Here is a 25,777-nt window from a genome sequence, read left to right on the forward strand (position 1 = left end):
AAAGCCAGCATTGTACAAGAGTACAGTTAAGAAGCCCAGTAGGTTTTGAATCGGTGAAGTGGCAGAGCCAATTCGTGACAACCCTAGCTTAAAGTGGAGGCCATCAGACCAGTGCAGTCCTGGTGGCGGAGTGGTCCAGGAAATCAAATGGGAGTCGAAGAGAGCACAGATAACAGTGTAGAACATAAAGAGTCGGGTTGGGCAGTGTGCGCTTAGTGTTAGCTTTAACTTATAGATTGAGCTTAAACATGCCCGCTATTAGGAGCAAAGGATCTAAGAAATGGGGGAAAGGAGACGGGGGAAGGGATGGCCATTAATGGTGTTGCAAACGTTAACCCAGTAGGAACGTGCCACCCCGGGAGTCATCTTGACACTCAATATGTACTGCCAGATCATGTGTATCACAATCGCTCCTGAATCAGGTGTTCCACAACATGATGTGGACTCCGTTCACAAATTATTAATAACGTATCTTAATTTCAAAATTTCGAATCACCACTCCCCAAAGCAATAGAATATATACATTTATTTTTTTCACTCTTATTTTGCTCAGCAAACTTTTCAATAACCTTCGTTCTTGCATTTTTGCACCCTCTTAACTTCTACAGCCGAAAGAAGGTTAAAATATCTGTTCCAACTGTACCATTTATGCCCCATATAACCTCTCTCTAGGAGGAAACAGCGCCTACCCAGGGGTGACTCCACTCACGTGTTTGTCCCATTTGATGAAAGAACACAGAGCTTCTCATCTACATAACTGCTAATGGGAAAGGAGTTGAGTGGTACTCCAATTTGCCTCCATTTGTGTCCCACGACATTAATTAATGATGTAGTGGTATCCAAATACGCTTTTCTTGATTTGCACATCAACCATCCATACGGCTATATTCGGTGAAATTGCAGGTAAATTTACTATTTCTCAGCAGCAGTATGTTCTCATATGGGAGCTGCAACCAGCTATTGGCTCCGGTTCCGCTTTTGTAGACTGATACGAAACCTTCCAATGGCTTGGTTGAAAAAGTGACATGGTCAATCTTATAGAGCCTAATGTCGAATGTTAATGAAAATGCACCAATCTAGGTAACCATTGCAAGGGATGATTCTACATTCAGAATTAATCTCAAAACGGTTAGCTAGGTATAATGGGATCAGTTGCGTGTTGCCTTCAATAATCTGTTTTTAATTCAATTTTTACTTGAATAACCTTCCGTCGATCTCATAGATCACTACTTCAGGTATGAAAAGCGCAAAGTAAGACAGAGTGTCTTTATATCACAGCCTCGAGACAAACGCCCATGAAATCTTATTTTATATTTGAGCATTATCCAGTGTCAGGTTTGAATATTATACAGAGTAGATGAGTGTTTGGTTCTAGTTTGGGAACGTTGCATTAAGGGAGTGGCAGGCTTCAGCAGCTGTCACCGAACAGAAGATTGGACTGTAAAAACTGGCAGTGAATATGGACATTTGTTACAGAACTCACCAGCTTAATGTTCTTTTGTAACATGATTCCATTGCCTATATTTTTCGATTACTATTATTTGCTCTTGGGTTTTTGAACGATGTGAACATCGTCGCATGTATTGGCCATCCCCAGTTGTCCAGGAAAGATGGTGATGAGCCCTCTCCTTGAAACTCTATTGTCCTCATGGCGCAGGTGTTTTTATTGCAAGTAAGGACTGGCAAAAGGAACGTTTTTACTGATAAATAATTCTCCTAATTATTGTCAATAAGCCCATATAATTTTATTTAAACCTGGTAAAGCAGACAGTCGAAGCTGAGAAGCATTTCACACATTATCGTCCTCACTTATACGTATGGGTGTTAAAGTAATTTAGTAGGTGACAAATAAATGAATCAAACAAGCATCTAAACAACCTATCAAAGCAACTCAAATGGACGGTTTCATTCACTAGATTTTCTTTCGTTGAGATACACAAGGTTTGATGAAGAAGTTAGTACATTAGTTGAAAGGAATGGTCTTCAGACACGTGAAATATAATACTAATTAAGTTATACGTCAATGAAGTAATCAAATAAACCATATAATCAACGTAACACAGTAACATCAATTAAAGTTGCACAACGTTAAATACACATTTTTTGCGGCCTTCAGTGGGGGCACTGTTGCTTTAAGAGTGTTTGTTGTTAGTATTGGCCGAGTCGCTTTGTGTCGCTGTCTACCAATGAGGTGAAGAAATGTGGCTGGAGATCCAGCACCACTCCCCCAACACCAAACACTGCGCAGCATCGAAGAAACGAACAGCATTCGTCGTTTCACCCTCGTCCTTCGCATTTAAGAAAGCGCCCGAGAAAATCTAACGGCGTGTATGCAAATAATATTGGCGATCGTGAAAAAGAACTCTAGATGTTGCACGGAAAATACAAATTTTCAACTCGATAAACAAGGTAATGAATAATTACGTCTCGACGTTACACCAAGGGGCGTATAATTCATCCGAAAATCTGGCAGTTATATTTGCAGTACTTTGATCCAGAATGGCCTACTTTCTAAATAGTCGAGTACCGCAATGGCCCGTTCTTTATGTGATAATCATACATCTATTAGATTCAGTCTGTGGGAACATTCGCTATTCAATTCCTGAAGAATTAGAGCTTGGTGCCTTTGTTGGAAATATTGCGACAGACCTGGGTTTAGATGTAAAACAATTGTTCGCGCGCAGGTTTCGGATTGTATCTGAAAACAAAAAGCAATATCTAGACGTAAATTTAAACACTGGAGTTTTGTTCATAAAACAAAAAATGGACAGAGAGCAGCTTTGTGAGCAAGGCCTCACGTGCGTATTGATATTCGAGGCTGTGATTGAAAATCCGTTAAAGTTATATCGTATAGAAATTGAGATTCTAGACGTAAATGACAATGCGCCCGTATTCCAGAAAAGGGAGATTAACATAGAAATCCCAGAATTGGTGCCAGCCGGAACGACCTACCCGCTTCAGAGCGCGATTGACCCGGACGCTGGAACCAACAGTATTCGCTCCTATGAACTGAGCCCAAACGAACATTTCACTTTGAAATCGCAGTCAGACAGCGAACAAACTGGCAACCCAGAACTCGTACTGGAACGGCCCATAGACCGAGAACAACAACCCACTCATCGGTTAACACTGACGGCTTTTGATGGTGGGAACCCGGACAAATTCGGAACCGCCCAGGTTATAATTACTGTGCTTGATGCGAACGACAATGCCCCGGTTTGCGACCAGAATGTCTATCAAATCATCGCTGCAGAAAACGTATCCAAAAATACTATTATTGTGAAAGTAACTGCGGTGGATATGGACGAAGGACTAAACGGTGAGGTAATCTATTCTTTTAGCGATCACACTCCTGATAAAGTACGTGAGCTGTTTAGTTTGGATTCAAAAAATGGAGAAATCAGAGTAACTGGCAGCTTGGACTTTGAAGAAGCAGAGAATTATCAGATTTCGGTACAAGCTAAGGACAGAGGCCTGCATGCCGTGCCCGTGTACTGTAAAGTTATATTACAAGTTACTGATGTTAATGATAACTTTCCTGAAATAATGATTACTTCTGCGTCTAATTCAATCCTAGAAGACGCTGCTGTGGACACCGCAGTAGCTGTCCTAAGAGTTACGGACCGAGATTTTAAAAACCGGGGAGATGTTTATTGCCGGATCCCCAGAGATATCCCCTTTAAGCTTACTAGCTCCTTTAATAATTACTACACATTAGTCATTCATGGTGATATAGACCGTGAAAAAGCTCCTGAGTACAATATCACCATTACATGTTCCGATACGGGCTCTCCACCCCTCTCTACCAACAAAACCATTCGCGTTCATGTCTCAGACATAAATGACAACACGCCGCGCTTTACGCAGCCCTCGTTCACCGTGTATGTAACAGAAAATAATGTTATTGGTGCTTCTATTGGTTCTACGATAGCCTTTGATCCAGATTCCAATCAAAATGCCCAACTATCATATTCCATTTTCGATAGTCTGGTACATGGTTTGCCTGCATCCACTCTCGTCTCAATAAACTCAGCCAATGGTGTGATGTTTGCTCACCGCTCGTTTGATTACGAACAATTCGAAAATTTTCAAGTCCATGTGCAAGTGAAGGATGCTGGATCCCCTCCGCTCAGCAGTAACGTAACCGTGAATGTGATCATCGTAGATCAGAATGATAATGCCCCTGTGATCGTGTCACCGTTGCCAAGTAAAGATTTGGCAGCAGAGGACACAATACCAAGATCGGCCGATTCGGGTTACTTGGTTGCAAAAGTGACGGCCACTGATGCCGACTCAGGACAGAACGCTCAACTTTCCTACCAACTTCGTCAGCCCACCGATGAAAGTCTGTTTACTGTGGCTCCTGAAACAGGAGAAATCTGGACTATTCGCCGCCTTAGGCATAAAGATTCACTCAGGCAAAAAATCGTAATTTTGGTGAGGGACAATGGGACCCCATCCCTTTCAGCTACAGTCACCATCAATGTATCAGTGCAGGATGATACCACAGAAAATGCATCAAATATCGGCCTGTTGGGGACCTCTGGGCCATGGGAATCCGATTTAAAATTTTACTTGATAATTTTGTTTGGCACAACCTCGTTCATTTTATTTCTCGCGATCATAATTCTCGGCATTAAGGTGCACAGAGGTAGAAATGAAATTAACAGTTGCTGTTGCTGTTGGAACACGCCGTACTTTCCCCGCAACAATTCGCTCCATGGAATTCAAAAGGCTAATGTGAATCTTCAAATACCACCCAATTATAAGGAGGTGTATGACAGCGAATCCCTTCCACAACCATTTCGCTATGACGTGTGTCCAGATTCAGCCATGAATGATTTCATGTTTCTGAAGTTAAATGGTGCGGCCGCGCCCATGATTAATATCAAGACTGGAACATGTGTCGCTGCAGAACATGGAAAGGCATCAAACTCTCCGAGGAAGGATAACACTGAATTTCACGAGGTGAGAGCTGCGTTGTTAATATGTTAAGCTTCACTTAGCATTGTAGGGGGCACGGTATTTTAGCAGTTATGTTATTGGACAAGTAATCCAAATGCCTGGTTTAATAATCGAGAGACCTGTGAGATCAAATCCCACAATGGCAGCTTTAAAATTTGATTTAATTTAACATAAACTGGAAGTGAATGAAAATCTACTTTCAGTAAAGGCGACCATCGGAATGTCGTAAAATCAATTGATTATTAAAGTTACTAATGTCATTCAGTGCAAGGAAACCTGCTGTCCTTACACGGTAAGGCCGATATGTGACTCGAGTCCGACAACAACGTAGTGGAATCTTACGTTGACCTGGCCGAGCAAACTACTCAGTCTGGGGAACTGGGGATAGGAATATAAACCATTCAACCCCTCGAGCTTGTTCCGCTATTCAAGTCGATCATACTGATCTGTACATCAACTCCATTCACCCGCCTTTGTCCACTATACCTTGATACTCTTAACTATAAATTATCTATCGACCTCAGCCTTAAAAGATTCACGACGATAAAAAATTATATATCATCGACTTTTGAATTTGCTTATCTAACTAAACAGCTCAGTCAGGACTATCTGGCTGAAGGCCACAGCTAATCTTGGCAAGTATATAGTTTGACCCTGGAATATATAATTGCATTAAAACTTGGAAAGAATTATACTGGTAAGTCAGGAAAAGGTCAATTCTTAGCACGTATGAGAGATGGTACAAAATAACTAAAGCGAAGGGAAGTGAATTTTAAATTAGCAAGGTTAGGAGACGAATATGAATAGAGGTATCTAGAAAAGATAGAGGGCAGGTTAAGGAAAAGTTAGCGATCTAAAGAATAATAAAAATGAAAGGGAAGAGGCCATATCTGTTTTCGAGTATAAATCTGTCAACATTGCTTTGTTTATATGCATGTGCGTAGCATCACAGCCGAAGTGGGGTTCAGTAACACTAATCAGAATGGAGGCACATGATCTTACAGCCTTGAAAGAAAATTGGCTTCTAGTGGAGAGAGCATGGAAACTAAATATTCACTGCTTTAAAGTTATGAGGCGAGATAGGGAAGCAAAATGGGAAGGAGTGGTGACCTTAGAATCATAGAAAGATACAGAATGGAAGGAGGCCATTTGGCCCATCGTGCCTGTGTCGGGTCTTTGAAATATAGAAACACAGAAAATAGGAGCAGGAGTAGGCCATTCGGCCCTTCGAGCCTGCTCCGCCATTCAATATGATCATGGATGATTTCTATCTCAATACCATATTCCTGCTCTCTCCCCATACCTCTTCGAGCCTTTTGTGTCTAGAAATCTATATAGCTCCTTCTTAAATATATTTAGTGACTCGGCCTCCACAGTCTTCTGTGGTAGAGAATTCCACAGGTTCACCACCCTCTGAGTGAAGAAACCTCTCCTCATCTCAGCCCTTAATGTCCTACCCCGTATCCTGAGACTGTGACCCCTCGTTCTGGACTCCCCAGCCAGGGGAAACATCCTCCCTGCATCCAGTCTGTCTAGCCCTGTCAGAATTTTATACGTTTCAAAGAGATCTCCTCTCATTCTTCTAAACTTTAGTGGATACAAGCTAGTCGACCCAATCGCTCCTCATATGACAGTCCTGCCATCCCAGGAATCAGTTTGGTGAACCTTCGCTGCACTCCCTCCATGGCAAGTCTATCCTTTCTTAGGTAAGGAGACCAAAATTGCACACAATACTCCAAGTGTGGTCTGACCAAGGCCCTGTATAACTTTAGTAAGACATCCTTGCTCCTGTACTCAAATCCTCTTGCAATGAAGGCCAACATACTATTTGCCTTCCTAACTGCTTGCTGCACCTGCATATCTGCTTTCAGTGACTGGTGTACAAAGACACCTAGGTCCCTTTGTTCATCAACATTTCCCAATCTATCACCATTTAAATAATACTCTACCTTTCTGTTTTTCCTTCCAAAGTAGATAACATGAAATTTATCCACATTATACTGCATCTGCCATGTATTTGCCCACTCACTCAACTTGTCTAAATCGCCTTGAAGCCTCTTTGCATCCTCCTCACAACTCACGATCCCACATAGTTTTGTGTCATCAGCAAACTTGGAAATATTACATTTGGTTCCCTCATCCAAATCATTGATATATTGTGAATAGCTGGGGCCCAAGCACTGATCCCTGCGGTACCCCAGTAGTCACTGCCTGCCACCCCGAAAAAGACCCATTTCTTCCTATTCTCTGTTTCCTGTCTGTTAACCAATTTTCAATCCATGCCAGTATATTACCACCAATCCCATGTGCTTTAATTTTGCACACTGACCGTTTATGTGGGACTTTATCAAAGGCCTTCTGAAAATCCAAATAAACCATATCCACTGGTTCTCCCTTATCTATTCTACCAGCTACATCCTGAAAAAACTCCAGTAGGTTTGTCAAACACGACTTCCCTTTCATAAATCCATGTTGGCTTTGTCTAATCCCGTTGATATTTTCTAAGTGCCCTGTTATCACATCCATTATAATAGATTCTAGCATTTTCCCCACTACTGATGTTAGGCTATCCGGTCTGTAAGACTATAAGAGATAGGAGCAGGAGTAGGCCATTTGGCCCATCGAGCCTGCTCCGCCATTTAATGAGATCATGGCTGATCTGATTTTTTTTACCTCAACTCCATTTACCCGCCCTTTCCCGATATCCTTTGACTCCCTTGCTGATCAAAAATTTGTCGAACTCAGTCTTGAATGTATTCATTGACGCAGCTTCCACAGCTTTTTGTGGGAAAGAACTCCAGATTCACGACCCTCTGGGAGAAGAAAGTCCTCATCGTTTCCGTCTTAAATGGGCGACTTCTTATTCTGTAGTTCCCTGTTTTCTCTCTCGTTCCTTATTTAAATAGTGGGGTTACATTTGCCACCCTCCAATCTGTAGGAACTGTTCCATAATCTATAGAATTTTGGAAGATGATAACCAATGCATCCACTATTTCCATGGTTACCTCTTTTAGTACTCTGGGACGCAGATTATCAGACCCTGGGGATTTATTAGCTTTCAGTCCCATTAATTTCTCCAGCATTATTTTTTACTAATATAATTTGCTTTAATTCCTCCTTGGTTCCTAGCATTTCTGGGAAGTTATTTGTGTCCTCTTCCGCAAAGACAGAACCAAAGTATTTGTTTAATTGCTCTGCCATTTCCCTGTTCTCCATTATAAATTCTTCCGTTTCTGACTATAAGGGATCTACATTTGTCTTCACTAATCTTTTTCTTTTTACATACTTGTAGAAGCTTTTCCAGTCCAGTTTGATTTTCCTTGCAAGTTTACTCTCATACTCTATTTTAACCCCCTTTATCAATCTATTGGTCCTTTTTTGCTGAATTCTAAACTGCTCCCAATCCTCAGGCATGCTACTTTTTCTGGCAACTTTATATGACTCTCTTTGGAATTAATACTATCCTTAATTTCTTTTGTTAGCCATGGTTGGGCCGCTTTTCCTTTTGTGTTTTTGCACCAGAAAGGAATATATAATTGTTGCAATTCATGCATTCGTTCCATAAATGTTAGCCATCCACCGTCATGCCTTTTAATGAAGCTTCCCAATCTATCATAGCCAACTCAATCCTCGTACCTTCATAGTTTCCTTTATTTAGATTTAGGACCTTAGTTTCAGATTGGACGACATCACTTTCCATCTTAATGATGAATTCTATCATGATATCGCCACTCTTCCCTAAAGGACCCTGCACAGCAAGATTATTAATTAACCCCTTCTCATTGCACAATACTCAAGCTAGGATAACCTGTTCCCTAGTTGGCTCCTCAACGTATTGGTCTAAAAAACCATCTCATACGTACTGCAGGAATTCATGCTCCACGGTATTATTGCTAATTTGGTTTGGCCAGTCGAGATGTAGATTAAAGTCACCCATGATTACTGCAGTACCCTTGTTACATGCATCTCTGATTTCCTGTTTGATCCCATCCCCTACATTAGCACTGCTGGTTGGAGGCCTATAGACAACTCCCAACAGTGTTTTCTGCCACTTGGTGCTTCTTAACTCCACCCAGACTGATTCTACATTTTCTGAGCCAATATCCTTTCTCACTGTTGCTCTAATTTCATCCTTTACTAACAATGCCACCCCACCTCCTTTTCCTTTTTGCCTGTCCTTCCTAAATATCGAACACCCCTGGATATTCAACTCTCAGCCTTGGTTATCCTGCAGCAATTCCTCCATAATTGCAATTATATCGTATTCGTTTACATCTATTTATGCTGTTAATTCGACTACCTTATTATGAATGTTTCGTGCATTCCAAATACAGTGTCTTTACATTTGTCTTTTTAGCATTTTTAGACATCTTAACATTATTTGTACTACGGACCTATTTGTCTAGTTACCATTTTTTCTTACCCGGACCGTATTTGTTAGTGCATTCTTTTGTATCCCTTCTATCCCTTCCAGACACAATCTGGTTATCTTTAACCCAATCATTTTCCTGAACTGCTTCCTTGTCTTTTCTCTCCAGCATTCTAGATTTCTCTCCCCCCGCCCCGCGCCTTATTTAGTTCCAAGCCCTATCTACCTACCTATTTATTCGATTTGCTAGAAGTCTGGTCCCAGCATGGTTCAGGTGTAGTCCGTCCCAATGGAACAGCTCTCTCTTTCCCCAGTACTGGTGCCAGGGCCCCATGAATCAAAACCGACTTCTCCCACATCAATCTTTGAGCCACGCATTCATCTCCCTGATCCTATTGACCCTTTGCCAATTTCCTCGTGGCTCATGTAATAATCCAGATAATATTACCTTTGTGGATCTGCTTTTTAATTTAGTCCCTAGCTGCTCAAACTCTTTCCCTCAGATAATGAAGCATTCTGTGCCCGCATGCAGCAAGACCTGGACAACATCCAGACTTGGGCTGATAAGTGGCAAGTAACATTTGCGCCAAACAAGTGCCAGGCAATGATCATCTCCAACAAGAGAGAGTCTAACCACCTCCCCTTGACATTCAACGGCATTACCATCGCCGAATCCCCCACCGTCAACATCCTAGGGGTCACCATTGACCAGAAACTTAACTGGCCGAGCCATATAAATACTGTGGCTACAAGAGCAGGTCAGAGACTGGGTATTCTGTGGCGAGTGACTCACCTCCTGACTCTCCAAAGACTTTCCACCATCTACAAGGCACAAATCAGGAGTGTGATGGAATACTCGCCACTTGCCTGGATGAGTGCAGCTCCAACAACACTCAAGAAGCTCCACACCATCCAGGACAAAGCAGCCCGCTTGATTGGCACCCCATCCACCATCCTAAACATTCACTCCCTTCGCCACTGGCGCACTGTGGCTGCAGTGTGCACCATCTACAGGATGCACTGCAGTAACTCACCAAGGCTTCTTCGACAGCCCCTCCCAAACCTGCGACCTCTACCACCTAGAAGGACAAGAGCAGAAGGCACATAGGAACAACACCACCTGCACATTCCCCTCCAAGTCACACACCATTCCGACTTGGAAATATATCGCCGTTCCTTCAACGTCGCTGGGTCAAAATCATGGAACTCCCTTCCTAACAGCACTATGGGAGACCCTTCACCACACAGACTGCAGCGGTTCAAGAAAGCAGCTCATCACCACCTTCTCAAGAACAATTAGCAATGGGCAATAAATGCTGGCCTTGCCAGCAATGCCCACATCCCAAGAACGAATAAAAAAAAGCAGCACCTTTTTCTTAGTCCTACCTATATCGTTGGTACCTGCATGGACCATGACAACTGGTTCCTCCCGTCCCCACTCCAAGTTTTTCTTCAGCCCGGAGGAGATGTCCTTAACCCTGGCACTGGGCAGGCAACATAGCCTTTAGGACTCATTCTCCTGGCTGCAGAGAACAGTGTCTATCACCCTAACTATACTGTAGCCTACTACAACCACCTTCCTTTTCACTCCCCCCACTTGAACGGATTCCTGTAACTCAGTGCCATGGTCTGTTTGCTCGTCCTCCCAGCAGTCCCTGCACTTGTCACAAGTCTTACAAGAACCTCGAATCTATTCAACAAGTCCAGGGACTGAGGCTCCTGCAATACTACCTCCCGAATCCCCGTACCTGCCTCACTCGCAGTCACATCCTCCTGTCCCTGATCACGTGTCAATTCTAAAGTATTTAATCTAAGGGGTGTGGCTGCCTCATGGAGCAAAAGATCCAGGTTGCTTTCTCCCTCCCTGATGTCTCGCAACGTCTGCAGCTCGGACTCCAGCTCCTCAACTGGGAGCCGAAGTTCCTCGAGCTGCAGCCACTTACTGCAGATATAGTCACCCTGGACAAAAAGGTCCACAAGTTCTCACATATTGTAGCAGCAACACATCTCCTGTGCTCCCATTATTTTATTTATTTAATTGATTAATTTAGTGTTAATCAAATTATTTACCTCATTTCATTTATTCGACTAATTAAATTAAGTTTAGTTTTTAAAATTTAGTTATATGCTGTATGTTAACAAAACTTAGCCCACAGTCACTACCAATCACTTACCTGCCTCACCTGTGACGTCACATTGCAGATTTCTCTTATTGCAAACCTGCTGCTTTTATCCCTGTACTCGGTCTGCTGCTGCTCAGGTCCGTTGCTGCTCTGCGAAAAAAGTTAGGAAAAGCAAGGCAAAGCAAAGGAGCACCTCCTTCCCCACTTCTCCAAACTCCCACACTTACCAAACTCTCAAGTTACTCACTCAGTGCCGGTTGCACTCACAGGCCCCCGTATTTCTACTGGTGACTCAGATGATTCAGCACTACTCTGCTACTGTTTCAGGAACCAGTTTAATCTCGCGTACCAATTAATTAACTACAGCAGCTCTCTTTCTTGAAAGAGCTAAACAATTAGCTCCACTCGTCTGCTCTTCCTCATAGCCCTGCAAATGTTTCCGTTTTAAGTTTTTATCCAATTCTCTTTTGAAAGTTCTTGAAAAGACCAAAACGTTATTCATTTTGGGGCTTTCAGTCAGCTATGCTGGATATGTGGACGTAATGTAGGAAAACGCTGGAGTCTACTTTTCCTTCCCTTAAAATGTCTGATCTTGTTATGATCTCGAAATTGCGCTTTTGGTAATATGTAGGGATTCTTGCCGATTTTTTCGAAGTTCCTCTTTCTGATATTTCAATTAATATCACATTTTCAAGGTACCATAAACCTGTTGTGCTCATGTTCACGACAACCTAGTAATTTCTGAAAACTGTGGTCATTGAGAAGTTTGATTTCATGAATAGTTTAACTATCATAGTAAGATATCTTTATGCATGTCGATTGATTTTGAAATTATCATTTCCAAGAGTTGTTTTAAAGCAAATTTTAATCCCATTTTAATAAGCATCAAAAATTCTGCCTCCTCATGTAAAGTTAAATTTTATTAGCATAGGCCTGTGTTGACCGGAGGTCACCGGTTATGATTATTGGCTTAGTACAAAGAGGAGAAGAGTCAATTCTCTCTTAACTCTCAATTTGCTTTATTCACGTTGTTAGATCATATACATATAGCTTATACGTCTGGTTAGATATAGACATGCAGTTTACACCAGGTTATACAGTTTTATACCCAAACTAGGATCTAAACGCACACCCACTAGGTTTCTCTGACACACCCTGAGTGGTCACAGAATAAAAAGGCTATTACCCGAAAAGGAGATCTGATGCTGGCCAGGCGTTCCGTTCTCTCTCTCTCTTTTGACGTGGTCTCTACGTCCCTGATGTAGGTTCTTCCACTTCCGCGATGGTTGGTCTCCGGAGACTTCGCTCGCTCCACGCCCGAGATTCTTCATTCTTATTCTGAATCTTATCTCTTCAAGCTGTGCTGTCTCTCTCTCCCATTGGTTTAGGCTTGCTCACCTAGTCTGTGTCTTCTCTTCATTGGCTCAGTCCCAAGGACTTAGGTAGCATTACCTCATTACTCCCTTTCTAAATAAGGACTTTTGTCTTATCACATCTACTTTGTCTTTCTCAAAACTTAGCTAATTCAAACCGGTTCCAGCCAGCTCAGGCCAGCGACTGAACTCAGTTAACTTCAGTTCAAAAGTTGCTTTTGCCTGTATGTCAGCAGTTCGGAATCTCAGGTTACTTCAGTTCAAAAGTTGCTTTTGCCTGTATGCCAGCAGTTCGGAATAAAAACAGTAGTTTCTGCAGTCCCTGGCCAACACCTGTGTTGGAAAATGAAAATTAATCATTGTTTATTATAAAGAGGATTATATAAGGGAATTAATCAGGTAACATTATTTTGGGGGGTTGAAATCCTTATAAATATCTATACCAGGTAAATACACATTGTCGATTTGCGTCTCAAAATGAAATTGATTCCACGAAACATGTTGGGTACATGTCCTAGTCATCGTTAGGTGCTGAAATTAACATAAGGAATGGTTAAAATCTAAAATTTAGGCGATGACGTTTGCGACTGTGATATTGCATAGGCATCACGACTTTTTATGGTACTTAGATCCCAGGGAGTTTTCCTCCATCATTTACATTTTTGGGTGAAATTTTATTATCATCAAGCCGAAGAATATTGCTACTGGATAAATGGAACACCATGTCCAATATTATCATCCAGTATTAACACCACTCACAAAAAAACTTGCATTTATCTATATTCTTTAAGAAAGACAAACGACACAAAGTGCTTCAAAAAGGCGCAAGGAAGAAAATGGACGCTGATCCAAACAAGATATTAGTAGATCTAAAAGTTTATTACACGAAGTAAGGTTTAGTGAGGGTATTAAAGGAAACAATGGAGCTCGAGATTCAGAGGCTTTCAGGGAGCGATTTCCAGAACATGGCGCCTAGGCGGCTGGAGGTACTGGACAGCCACTAGCGGGGTGAAGGGAAGGGAAATGCAGAGGTATCTAGACTCAGAGGAAAATTTCAGGTTGGACGACTGGGAATCAATGTCGGACAGCGAGGACAAAAGCTAGGAGCTAGCTGCATTTGGTATAGAACAGATGGCAGATGTTTGGGATAAGTTGAAGTTTAGCTGGAACGATTGATGGCTGGCAAGGAAAGTATTGGATTCGTTCAACCTGCAGATGGCAAAGGCATGCAGCAGCAATTAGACTCACAGAATCATCGAATATTGCAGCACAGAAGGAGGCCATTCGGTCCATCGTACCTGTGCCCGCTCTTCGAACGAGCTGTCCAATTTAAACCCATGGACGAGCTTTATCCCCATAACCCTGCAAATTAGTCCTCTTCAAGTACATTTCCAATTCCCTTTTGAAAGTTCCTATGGATTCCTTGTTTTTTTACTCAATGCCCCTATTTACAAAGCCAAGCATCACATATGCTTTCTTAACCACGTTATCAACTTGCCCTTCCACCTTCATAGATTTGTGAATATGTACTTCCCGCTCCCTCTGCTCTTGCACCACCCACAAAATAGTACCATTTAGATTATATTGCCACTCCATGTTGTCCTCTCAATGTGCATCATTTCGCATCTATCCGCATTAAATTGCATCTGCCATCTGTCTGTTCATTTCACCACCCTATCTAAGTCCTCCTGAAGCCTGCTAACATCATTGTCACTATTTACTATGCTGCCAAGTTTTTTTATCATCTGCAAACTTCGATATTGTGCTCCTTATTCTCAAGTCCAGGTCATTTATATATAACATGAAAACCAGTGGTCCCAATTCAAAGGCCTGGAGGACCCCATTGAATAATTCTCTCTAGTCAGAAAACATCCGTTCGCCATTACTCTCTGCCTCCTATCCCTTAGCCAATTATGTATCCAATTTACTATATACCTACTATATTTCTTGTGCGTTCTCGTGGATGGTTATTGAGGTAATGTCTCCCATATTCCAGTCCTAACCTTGTATAGGTATTGCAGAATGGGCAATAATATATGGATATATACTTTAAAAGCTTACTATCCCTATTCTACATGGTACACCTGTACTTACAGCCTTGGTGTGGCACTGTTTAGTTGAATGATATTGCGGCTCATCCAAGACTAAATCTCACCAAGTATTCTGACAGCACAGGCAGTGGAGGGATGGAGAGACATGGTAGGAAACTAGAGATAGGTGTCATCAGCATACGTGGAAACCGAATGCATCGTTTTGGATGATGTTGAAATGGAAAACATGTAACTATGGAAGAGGGAGGGGGCAATGATGAATCATTGGTGGGACTCCGGAGGTGACCATATGGGATTGGTAGGGAAGCCATTAGTTGAGGTAGTCTGGCTGGAATTGGCTAGTTAAGAGTGCAATCAAGCAAAGGCAGTCCCATTGGGCTCGGCAAGGAAAGGAAGGCACTGTAATTAAGTGTCTTGGGACGTTTTACTACGTTAAAGGCGCTATATAAATGCACGTTGTTGTTGCTGTAGGATGATGAAGTGGTCGACCATGTAAAAACCTGCAGAGAGGTCCAGAAGAATATTGGCAGATAACAGACCACGGTCAGAGTCACAGAGAATATCTTTCAATATTTTGATTAGGGCTGTTTCGATATTGTGGGAGGGTTGGAAAGCTGGTTGGAGGGAATCATGGATCTGGGAGAGAACAGCACTTCGGAGATGAGATGGAGTTTGGAGATTGTGTGGCAGTTTGCAAGAACAGAGGGTTCGGATCTTCATTTTTTAAAGGGGGGTGGGGAGGGGGTTAAAAGGGAGAGGCGCAGTGCTTGTAACGAACAAAACTTTCACAACGCTAGCTAGCATGAGAGCCAGGAAGTTCAGTGGTCATCAGTTTAGTGATAATGGTGTAGAGGGAGTAGGACGTGGGTCTCCAAGTACATGAGCTACTTGAAGGTAAATCAGTGTCAGAGCAGTGGGAGACATTCAAAAGGGGTAATTCAAGGGGTTCAGGTTAAACATGTTCCCACAAAGAAAAAGGGAGGGGCTGCCAAATCTAGAGCCGCCTGGATATCAAGTAGCTTTCAGGGTAAGATAAGCAGAAAAAGAAAGCCTATGATAGATACCGGGAACTCAATACTATGGAAAGCTTAGAGGAATATACAAAGTGCAGGGGTGAAGTTAAAAAGGAAATTAGGAAAGCAAAGAGAGGGCATGAAAAAATATTAGCAGGTAAAATCAAAGAAAACTCAAAGATGTTTTTTAAATACATAAAGAGTAAGAGGATAACTAAGGAAAGAGTAGGGCCTATTAGAGACCAAAAAGGTAAACTATGTGTGGAGGCGGAAGATGTGGGTATGGTTCTTAATGAATACTTTGCATCTGTCTTCACAAAGGAGAGAGATGAAGCAGGGTTTGAAGTTAAGGAAGAGGAGTATAAAATATTGGATGGGATAAACATATTGAGATAGGAAGTATTAAGCATCTTTGAAAGTGGAAAAATCAACAAGACCGGATGAAATATATCCCAGGCAGTTAAAAGAAGCCAGGGAGGAAATAGCGGAAGTTCTAACAATCATCTTCCAAACTTCACTGGGTACAGGTGGAGTGCCGGAGTATTGGAGGACTGCTAACATTGTACCATTGTTTAAAAAACATACCCACATCTTCCGCCTCCACACATAATTTACCTTTTTGGTCTCTAATTGGCTCTACTCTTTCCTTAGTTACACTCTTGCTCTTAATGTATTTATAATACATCTTTGGGTTTTCTTTGATTTTACTCACGAATATTTTTTCATGCCCTCTGCTTTCCTCGGTGGTGGACAAATTATTGGAATCAATTCTAAGGGACAGGATAAACTGTCACTGAGAAAGGCACGGACTAATCAAGGACAGCCAGCATGGATTTGTTAAGGGGAGGTCGTGTCTGACTAACTTGATTGAATTGTTCGAAGAGGTGACAAGGAGGATTGATGAGGGTAGTGCAATTGATGTAGTCTACACGGCTTTTATCAAGGCTTTTGACAAGGTCCTACATGGCAGATTGGTCAAGAAAGTAAAGGTCCATGGGATCCAAGGGAATGTTGCAAATTGGATCTAAAATTGGCTCGGTGGCAGGAAGCAAAGAGTAATGGTCGACAGATGTTTTTTATGACTGTAAGGCTGTTTCCAGTGGGGTGTCGCTGGGCTCGATACTAGATCCTTTGCTTTTTGTGGTATACATTAAGGATTTGGACTTAAACGTAAGGGGCATGATTAAGAAATTTGCGGATGACACAAAGATCGGCCGTGTGATTGATAGTCAAGAGGAAAGCTGTAGACTGCAGGAAGATATCAATGGAATGGTCAGATGGGCAGAAAAGTGGCAAATGGAGTTCAATCCAGAGAAGTGTGAGGTAATGCATTTGGGGAGACCAAACAAGGCAAGGGAATAAACAATAAATGGAAGGATACTGATAGGTGTAGAGGAAGTGAGGGACCTTTGAGTGCATGTCCACAGATCCGTGAAGGTAGCAGGACAGGTAGAGAGACTAAGAAGACATATGGAATGCTTTCCTTTATTAGCTAAGGCATGGAATATAAAAGCAGGGATGTCATGCTGGAGCTTGAGTACTGCGCACATTTCTGGTCACCACATTACAGGAAGGATGTAATTGCACTAGAGAAGGTGCAGAGCAGATTTACGAGGATGTTGCCAGGACTGGAGAATTTTAGCTATGATGACAGATAGGATAGGCTGGGGTTGTTTTCCTTGGAACAGAGGAGGCTGAGGGGTGATTTGATTGAGGTGCACAAAATTGTGAGGGGCCCAGATAGAGTGGATAGGCAGAACTTATTTCCATTAGAGGAGGGGTCAATAACGAGGGAGGCATAGAATCATAGAAGTTTACAACATGGAAACAGGCCCTTCGGCCCAACATGTCCATGTCGCCCAGTTTATACCACTCAGCTAGTCCCAATTGCCTGCACTTGGCCCATATCCCTCTATACCCATCTTACCCATGTAAATGTCTAAATGCTTTTTAAAAGACAAAATTGTACCCGCTTCTACTACTGCCTCTGGCAGCTCGTTCCACACACTCACCACCCTTTGAGTTAAAAAAATTGCCCCTCTGGACCCTTTTGTAGCTCTCCCCTCTCACCTTAAATCTATGCCCCCTCGTTATAGACTCCCCTACCTTTGGGAAAAGATTTTGACTATCTACCTTATCTATGCCCCTCATTATTTTATAGACTTCTATAAGATCACCCCTAAACCTCCTACTCTCCAGGGAAAAAAGTCTCAGTCTATCCAACCTCTCCCTATAAGTCAAACCATCAAGTCCCGGTAGCATCCTAGTAAATCTTTTCTGCACTCTTTCTAGTTTAATAATATCCTTTCTATAATAGGGTGACCAGAATTGTACACAGTATTCCAAGTGTGGCCTTACTAATGTCTTGTACAACTTCAACAAGACATCCCAACTCTTGTATTCAATGTTCTGACCAATGAAACCAAGCATGCCGAATGCCTTCTTCACCACCCTATCCACCTGTGACTCCACTTTCAAGGAGCTATGAGCCTGTACTCCTAGATCTCTTTGTTCTATAACTCTCCCCAACGCCCTACCAATAACGGAGTAGGTCCTGGCCCGATTCGATCTACCAAAATGCATCACCTCACATTTATCTAAATTAAACTCCATCTGTCATTCATTGGCCCACTTGCCCAATTTATCAAGATCCCGTTGCAATCCTAGATAACCTTCTTCACTGTCCAAAATGCCACCAATCTTGGTGTCATCTGCAAACTTACTAACCATGCCTCCTAAATTCTCATCCAAACCATTAATATAAATAACAAATAACAGCGGACCCAGCACCGATCCCTGAGGCACACCGCTGGTCACAGGCCTCTAGTCTGAAAAACAACCCTCTACAACCACCCTCTGTCTTCTGTCGTCAATCCAATTTTGTATCCAATTGGCTACCTCACCTTGGATCCCGTGAGATTTAACCTTATGTAACAACCTACCATGCGGTACCTTGTCAAAGGCTTTGCTAAAGCCCATGTAGACCACGTCTACTGCACAGCCCTCATCTATCTTCTTGGTTATCCCTTCAAAAAACTCAATCAAATTCGTGAGACATGATTTTCCACTCACAAAACCATGCTGACTGTTCCTAATCAGTCCCTGCCTCTCCAAATGCCTGTAGATCCTGTCTCTCAGAATAACCTCCAACAACTTACCCACTACAGATGTCAGGCTCACCGGTCTGTAGTTCCCAGGCTTTTCCCTGCCGCCCTTCTTAAACAAAGGCACAACATTTGCTACCCTCCAATCTTCAGGCACCTCACCTGCAGCTGTCGATGATTCAAATATCTCTGCTCGGGGACCCGCAATTTCCTCCCTAACCTCCCATAACGTCCTGGGATACATTTCATCAGGTCCCGGAGATTTATCTACCTTGATGCGTGTTAAGACTTCCAGCACCTCCCTCTCTGTAATATGTACACTCCTCAAGACATCACTATTTATTTCCCCAAGTTCCCTAACATCGATGCCTTTCTCAACCGTAAATACCGATGTGGAATATTCATTTAGGATCTCACCCATCTCTTGTGGTTCCGCACATAGATGACCTTGTTGATCCTTAAGAGGCCCTACTCTCTCCCTAGTTACTCTTTTGCCCTTTATGTATTTGTAGAAGCTCTTTGGATTCTCCTTTGCCTTATCTGCCAAAGCAATCTCATGTCCCCTTTTTGCCCTCCTGATTTCTCTCTTAACTCTACTCCGGCAATCTCTATACTCTTCAAGGGATCCACTTGATCCCAGCTGCCTATGCATGTCATATGCCTCCTTCTTCTTTTTGACTAGGGCCTCAATCTCCCGAGTCATCCAAGGTTCCCTACTTCTACCAGCCTTGTCCTTCACTTCATGAGGAATGTGCTTACCCTGAACCCTGGTTAACACACTTTTGAAAGCCTCCCACTTACCAGACGTCCCTTTGCCTGCCAACAGACTCTCCCAATCAACTTCTGAAAGTTCCTGTCTAATACCATCAAAATTGGCATTTCCCCAATTTAGAATTTTAACTTTTGGACCAGACCTATCATTCTCCATAGCTATCTTAAAACTAATGGAATTATGATCACTGGTCCCAAAGTGATCCCTCACTAACACTTCTGTCACCTGCCCTTCCTTATTTCCCAAGAGGAGGTCAAGTTTTGCCCCATCTCTAGTCGGGCCATCCACATACTGAATGAGAAATTCCTCCTGAATACACTCAACAAATTTCTCCCCATCCAAGCTCCTAATTCTATGGCTGTCCCAGTCAATGTTGGGAAAGTTAAAGTCCCCTACTATTACCACCCTATTTTTCTTGCAGCTGTCTGTAATCTCCTTACATATTTGCTCCTCAATTTCCCGTTGACTATTTGAGGGTCTGTAGTACAATCCTATCAAAGTGATCTCTCCCTTCTTATTTTTCAGTTCTACCCATATAGACTCAGTGGGCGAACCCTCAGATATATCCCCTCTCACTACTGCCGTGATGTTCTCCCTAATCAAGAACGCAACTCCCCCTCCTCTCTTACCTCCTGCTCTATCTTTCCTATAGCATCTGTACCCTGGAACATTGAGCTGCCAGTCCTGCCACTCCCTTAGCCATGTTTCAGTAATAGCTATAACATCCCAATCCCATGTACCCATCCATGCCCTGATTTCATCTGCCTTGCCCATCAGACTTCTTGCATTGAAATAAATGCAGTTTAATCTAGACTTCCCTTGGTCTTTGCCCTGCTTTCTCAGACCATCTGTCCGGTCATGTTTTGTACACTCTCCCTTACTGCCTTTTGTTTCTGTCACCACTTTACTTCCCACTGACTTCCTGCATCGGTTCCCATCCCCCTGCCACATTAGTTTAAACCCTCCCCAACAGCACTAGCAAACACTCCCCCTAGGACATTGGTTCCAGTCCTGCCCAGATGCAGACCGTCCAATTTGTACTGGTCCCACCTCCCCCAGAACCGGTTCCAATGGCCCAGGAATTTGAATCCCTCCCTCTTGCACCATCTCTCAAGCTACGTATTCATCCTAGCTATCCTGTCATTCCTACTCTGACTAGCCCGTGGCATTGGTAGCAATCCAGAGATTACTACCTTTGAGGTCCTACTTTTTAGTTTAACTCCTAACTCCCTAAATTCAGCTTGTAGGACCTCATCCCGTTTTTTACCTATATTGTTGGTACCTATATGCACCACGACAACTGGCTGTTCACCCTCCCCCTCCAGAAAGTCCTGCAGCCGCTCCGAGACATCCCTGACCCTTGCACCAGGGAGGCAACATACCATACTGGAGTCTCGGTTGCGTCCGCAGAAACGCCTGTCTATTCCCCTTACAATCGAGTCCCGTATCACTATAGCTCTGCCACTCTTTTTCCTGCCCTCCTGTGCAGCAGACCCAGCCACGGTGCCATGAACCTGGCCACTGCCACCTTCCCCTGGTGAGCCATCTCCCACAACAGTATCCAAAACGGGGTACCTGTTTTGGAGGGAGATGACCGCAGGGGACCCCTGCACTGCCTTCCTACTCTTCCTGTCTGTTGGTCACCCATTCATTATCTCCCTCAGTAATTTTTATCTGTGGTGTGACCAACTCACTGAACGTGCTATTCACGACTTCCTCAGCATCGCGGATGCTCCAAAGTGAGTCCATCCGCAGCTCCAGAGCCGTCAAGCGGTCAAACAGTAGCTGCAGCTGGACACACTTCCCGCAGGTGAAGGAACCAGGGACACAGGAAGAATCCCTGAATTCCCACATCCCACAAGAGGAACATGACACGGCTCTGGGATCTCCTGCCATGACTTAACCCTTAAGTTAGCTTAACAACAACTACAATGTCAAGAGAAAAAAAAGGAAAGAAAAACTACTTACCAGTCACCAGCCAATCGCTTACCTGTTGGCTGTGACTTCGTGTCTCCAGCAGCTGCAGTCGCTCGATCCTCCTCCTAAACAATCAGCTACTCACCAATCAGCTCCTTCCCTTCGGCTGACGTCACTTTGGGGTTTTTTTCTCTCTCCCTCACCCTCGCGCTCCGCCGCTCCGCCGCCTCAGCTGATCCTGTGCTCCTGACTCCCGCCTTTTTATGCGCCGCTCCTCTGCTCCGCCTCAGCTGATCCTGTGCTCCTGACTCCCGCCTTTTTATGCGCCCCTCCTCTGCTCCGCCGCCTCAGCTAATCCTGTGCTCCTGTCTCCCACCTTTTTATGCGCTGCTCCTCTGCTCCTCCGCCTCAGCATAGATTTAAAGTGATTTGTAGAAGGATTAGAGCGGAAATGAGGGGAAAAGATCACCCAGAGGGTGGTGGGGGTCTGGAATTCACTGCCTGAGAGGATGGTAGATGCAGAAACCCTCAACTAATTTTAAAAATATCTGGATGTGCACTTGAAGAGCCATGACCTGCAGGGCTACGGATGAAATGCGGGAAAGTGGGATTAGGCTGGGTGGCTCATTTATCAGCCGGTGCGGGCACGATGGGCCGAATGGCCTCCTTCTGTGTCTTAAATTTTCTATGATTCTATTCTATGAGCTCTCAGGGGGCTTGGAAGGAAATAGGAGGAAAAGTAGACAGACAGAAGTTTTAGGTAGTGGTAAAAGAGCGAGGGGTCTAGGGAAGGATTGATTTCACAGGCAGTAGTAAACGAAGAAGCAGTAGAGGAATTTAATTGGGTGGTCTCTATATTGCTAATTTAGAAAATCCACGATCTCTTCGCATTTGTTGGTTGATGTGAGCGTGGAGAGTCATGGAGCAGAGACACGATGAGGTAATTGGGAGTTGAGAAAAGCAACCATATATTGTCTTTACTCTCGAAGATACTCCTTTTGTCAGGATAAATTGAGGCCTAGTAGATCTGGTTGGGTTCAAAGGGGATAGGGGTATACCGATGATGAATGATACAAGAAATTGTTGCAGATGGTCTTGTCAGTGATCAAGACCATGGTAGCCGTGGTGCCACGGCAGATAGCGAAGTCGAGGTAGTAAGTGTGAATATGAGCAGAAGAATTTAAAGGGAGGAAATACGGATAGATAATTCAGAGGGGAGAGGTCAAGTAGAGTTGAGATGGAGAATTGAATCACTCAGGATTTGGATTCGCTTATTGCAGAGGCTGAGAAAAGGCTGAGAAAAGGTCAGAGATGTAGTCGAAAAGACCAACTTATGAATTACCAATAAGGACCACCGACAGAGGCCAAGGGGGCATGGTGGGTGCGGTGAGTGAGCTGCGAACAAAGCTGGTGAGGTTAGTCCCCGGCGGGCAACCTTGTAAGAAATGGCAGAGAGGAAGATAGATGTCATTTCTGCCTTTAAGAAAGCTATGGCTGGTGCCTTGAAGGGCCCTGCGGAGAATGCCGAGAGGCACGGAGAGTATGCATCAATTTATGCAAGGGGAATTCAAGCCTAAGACGGTGACAGGAGGACTGATGCTCGAGACAGCAGGGAGATTCAGAGGAGCTGATTCAAAACATTTCAGTGAAGACTTCTGGAGGAGTTCTAACCTACATGTGGAGCAGAACACAAACCGTGGCTACGGGAAGCAAGCAGATAGCAGAAAAGCAGAGATGAGAGCAGCATCAAGAGCAGAAGCAGCAGACCCCGTGTACAGTGAAAAATCCAGTAGATGAGCAAAAATTAAGCGTGCAGAAGCAGACCAGGTAGTGGAATACCGGCAATCCACTAGGTAATAGTCTTAATATAAAGCAGTGGCGAAAGTAGAGCTCGCAGTAAATCCCAGATACCAGCGGAGAAATGTGATTCAGAACAGCAGTGAACGATTTTCTGTCCACGACCTAACACAGCAGCACTGTATAGCTGAAAAGACGATAGTGCACTGGAATACAATTCAGCATTCATGTGGGTTCTTGAAGAGATGAAGTGACAGAGCAGGTTCATAGCAACCGAGGTTGACGGTTGAGACCAGAAGACCAGCGCTGTCCTGGTGACAAAGGAGTCCAATAAATCAAATGGAAGCAGAGTTATCGTTCTCGAAAAGAGCACAGGGAAAAACACAGAAGGAACATAGTCTGGTCGGGCAATGCGCTATTAGGAGCAAGAGGTGTATGTAGTGGGGGAGAGGAGATCGTGGGGGCTAGAAATAGATGACCATGAATGGTGTTGCGAAGGAGAACTAATTTGGAAGTTGCCAACGAGTGGTGCTACAAGTTGTATCCATTTGCGTCCCAGGGACAAAGAATTTAAGCTGTCGTGGTACCCCAATATAGTTGTCTTGATTTACCACGCCAACTTTCCATTTGGTTTTCCTCTGTGAAATTGCAGATAGAGTTACTATTTCTCTTGTGAAGTCTCATTCTGTCTAAATTCATTTCAGGTAAGTATCTGCAGCTGACAAGATATTCAATTTCCTGACTCTGCGTTGCACCGAATATTCTTGTCTGTCATATGCGATTAGTAACCAGCCTCCTGTTCCTTTTTTTATAGACCTATAAACAACTGCTGATGGCTTGCTTGGTTAAAGCGACTTGATCAATCTTATAAAGCCAAGCGGACGCCTAATGCGGAATGTTCATGAAAATGCATCGGTTTAGATAGCCATTGTAATGGTTGATTCTACAGTCAGAATTAATGTTTAGATGGTCAGTTAGTTTGAGGATTATTCAACAATGCGTATCTCAGTGCAGGATACAATCTTGCCCTAATTCCATTTAAACTTGCAGATTTGTCAGTCGGTCTTATTTTACTTCAGGTATGAACCGCGCAAACTAAGACTGAGTCCCATTACACCACAGCCCTGTGGTGTAAACGCCGATGAATATCTTTGAACATTATCCAGTGTCAGCTCTGCTTATTATACATACTGGATGAGTGTATAGGCCTAGTTTGGGAAAGTTGTATTAAGGGAGATGCATGCTTTGGCAGGTGACATCGAACAGAACACTGCACTGTCGAAACTTGAAACAAATATACGTAAAGAAATTCTATTACAGAACGCACTATCTTAATGTTGTCTTTGTGACGGAATTTAATTGCATGTATTTTTCTATTATTATTTGTTCTTGGGATGTAGGCTACGCGGGCAAAGCCGCTTTTATTGTCCATCCCGTTGCCCTGGTAAGGTGCTGGTGGGCCCTTTCCTTGAAACTCTGCAGTCACCGTGGTTCAGGTGCTTTTATTGCAAGTAAAAGAAAGACTTGCCTTTATAATGCGCCTTTCACGACCTCAAGACGTCCCAAAGCGCTTTACAACCCATGAAGTAAACACTGGGAAAAAGGATAAGATAGGCTTTTACTGATGAGTAATTCTCCGAATTATTGCAATTAATTTTGCACATCATTTTATTTAAACTTGGTAAAGAAGACAATCAGGGCTGAGAAACATTTCACATTATCGCCCTCACGTGTAAAGACGAATGTTTTAGTCATTAACTTTAGTAGGTATCAAATAAAGAAATAAAACAAGTGTGTAAGCAATCTGCAAAAGCAACTCGAAGAGATGACTTAATTCACTAAATTGTTTTTCATTGAGATACTCAAGTTTGATGAAGAAATGAGTACATTAGTGAAAAGGAATAGTGTTGTTAATTAGGTTACAAGCACATGAGGTATTCAAATAAATCATATAATAAATATTGCACAGCAACGTCAATTAAAGTTGCACAACGTTAAATACCCAAAGCTATCCTTCCGGTGTTCAGTAGAGGCAGTATTGCTTGAAGGGTGTTTGCTGTTATTATTGGCCGAATCTCTTTCTGTCGCTGCATCCAATGAGGTGAAGAAATGTGGCTGGAGATCCAGCACCACTCCCCCAGCACCAAACACTGCGCAGTGTCGAAGAAACGAGCAGCATTCGTCAATCCACGTGCTCCATTCTTATCCAAGAAAGGCCCGAAAAATTCTAAGGCAATTTGTGCATAAACATGGTGTTACTAACAAAGACGTCTCAGTGTTGTACTCAAAATAC

The 25,777-nt window shown here is 43.2% G+C and overlaps 1 protein-coding gene across 1 annotated transcript in view; it reads left to right on the forward strand.

The window, feature by feature from the left end:
• Positions 1-2,263: 2,263 nt before the first annotated feature.
• The window catches only part of LOC137332645 (uncharacterized), a 141,187-nt gene continuing 117,673 nt past the window's right edge, over positions 2,264-25,777 (forward strand). Inside the window, exons 1-3 of the mRNA XM_067996603.1 lie at positions 2,264-4,968; positions 13,622-13,719; positions 23,196-23,476. Coding sequence (XP_067852704.1) covers positions 2,500-4,968; positions 13,622-13,719; positions 23,196-23,476 — 2,848 coding nt within the window. The 5' untranslated portion in view covers positions 2,264-2,499. The remainder of the gene's footprint in view (positions 4,969-13,621; positions 13,720-23,195; positions 23,477-25,777) is intronic.

Source organism: Heptranchias perlo, chromosome 14 (genome assembly GCF_035084215.1).
Source record: "Heptranchias perlo isolate sHepPer1 chromosome 14, sHepPer1.hap1, whole genome shotgun sequence".
NCBI classification, from domain to species: domain Eukaryota; kingdom Metazoa; phylum Chordata; class Chondrichthyes; order Hexanchiformes; family Hexanchidae; genus Heptranchias; species Heptranchias perlo.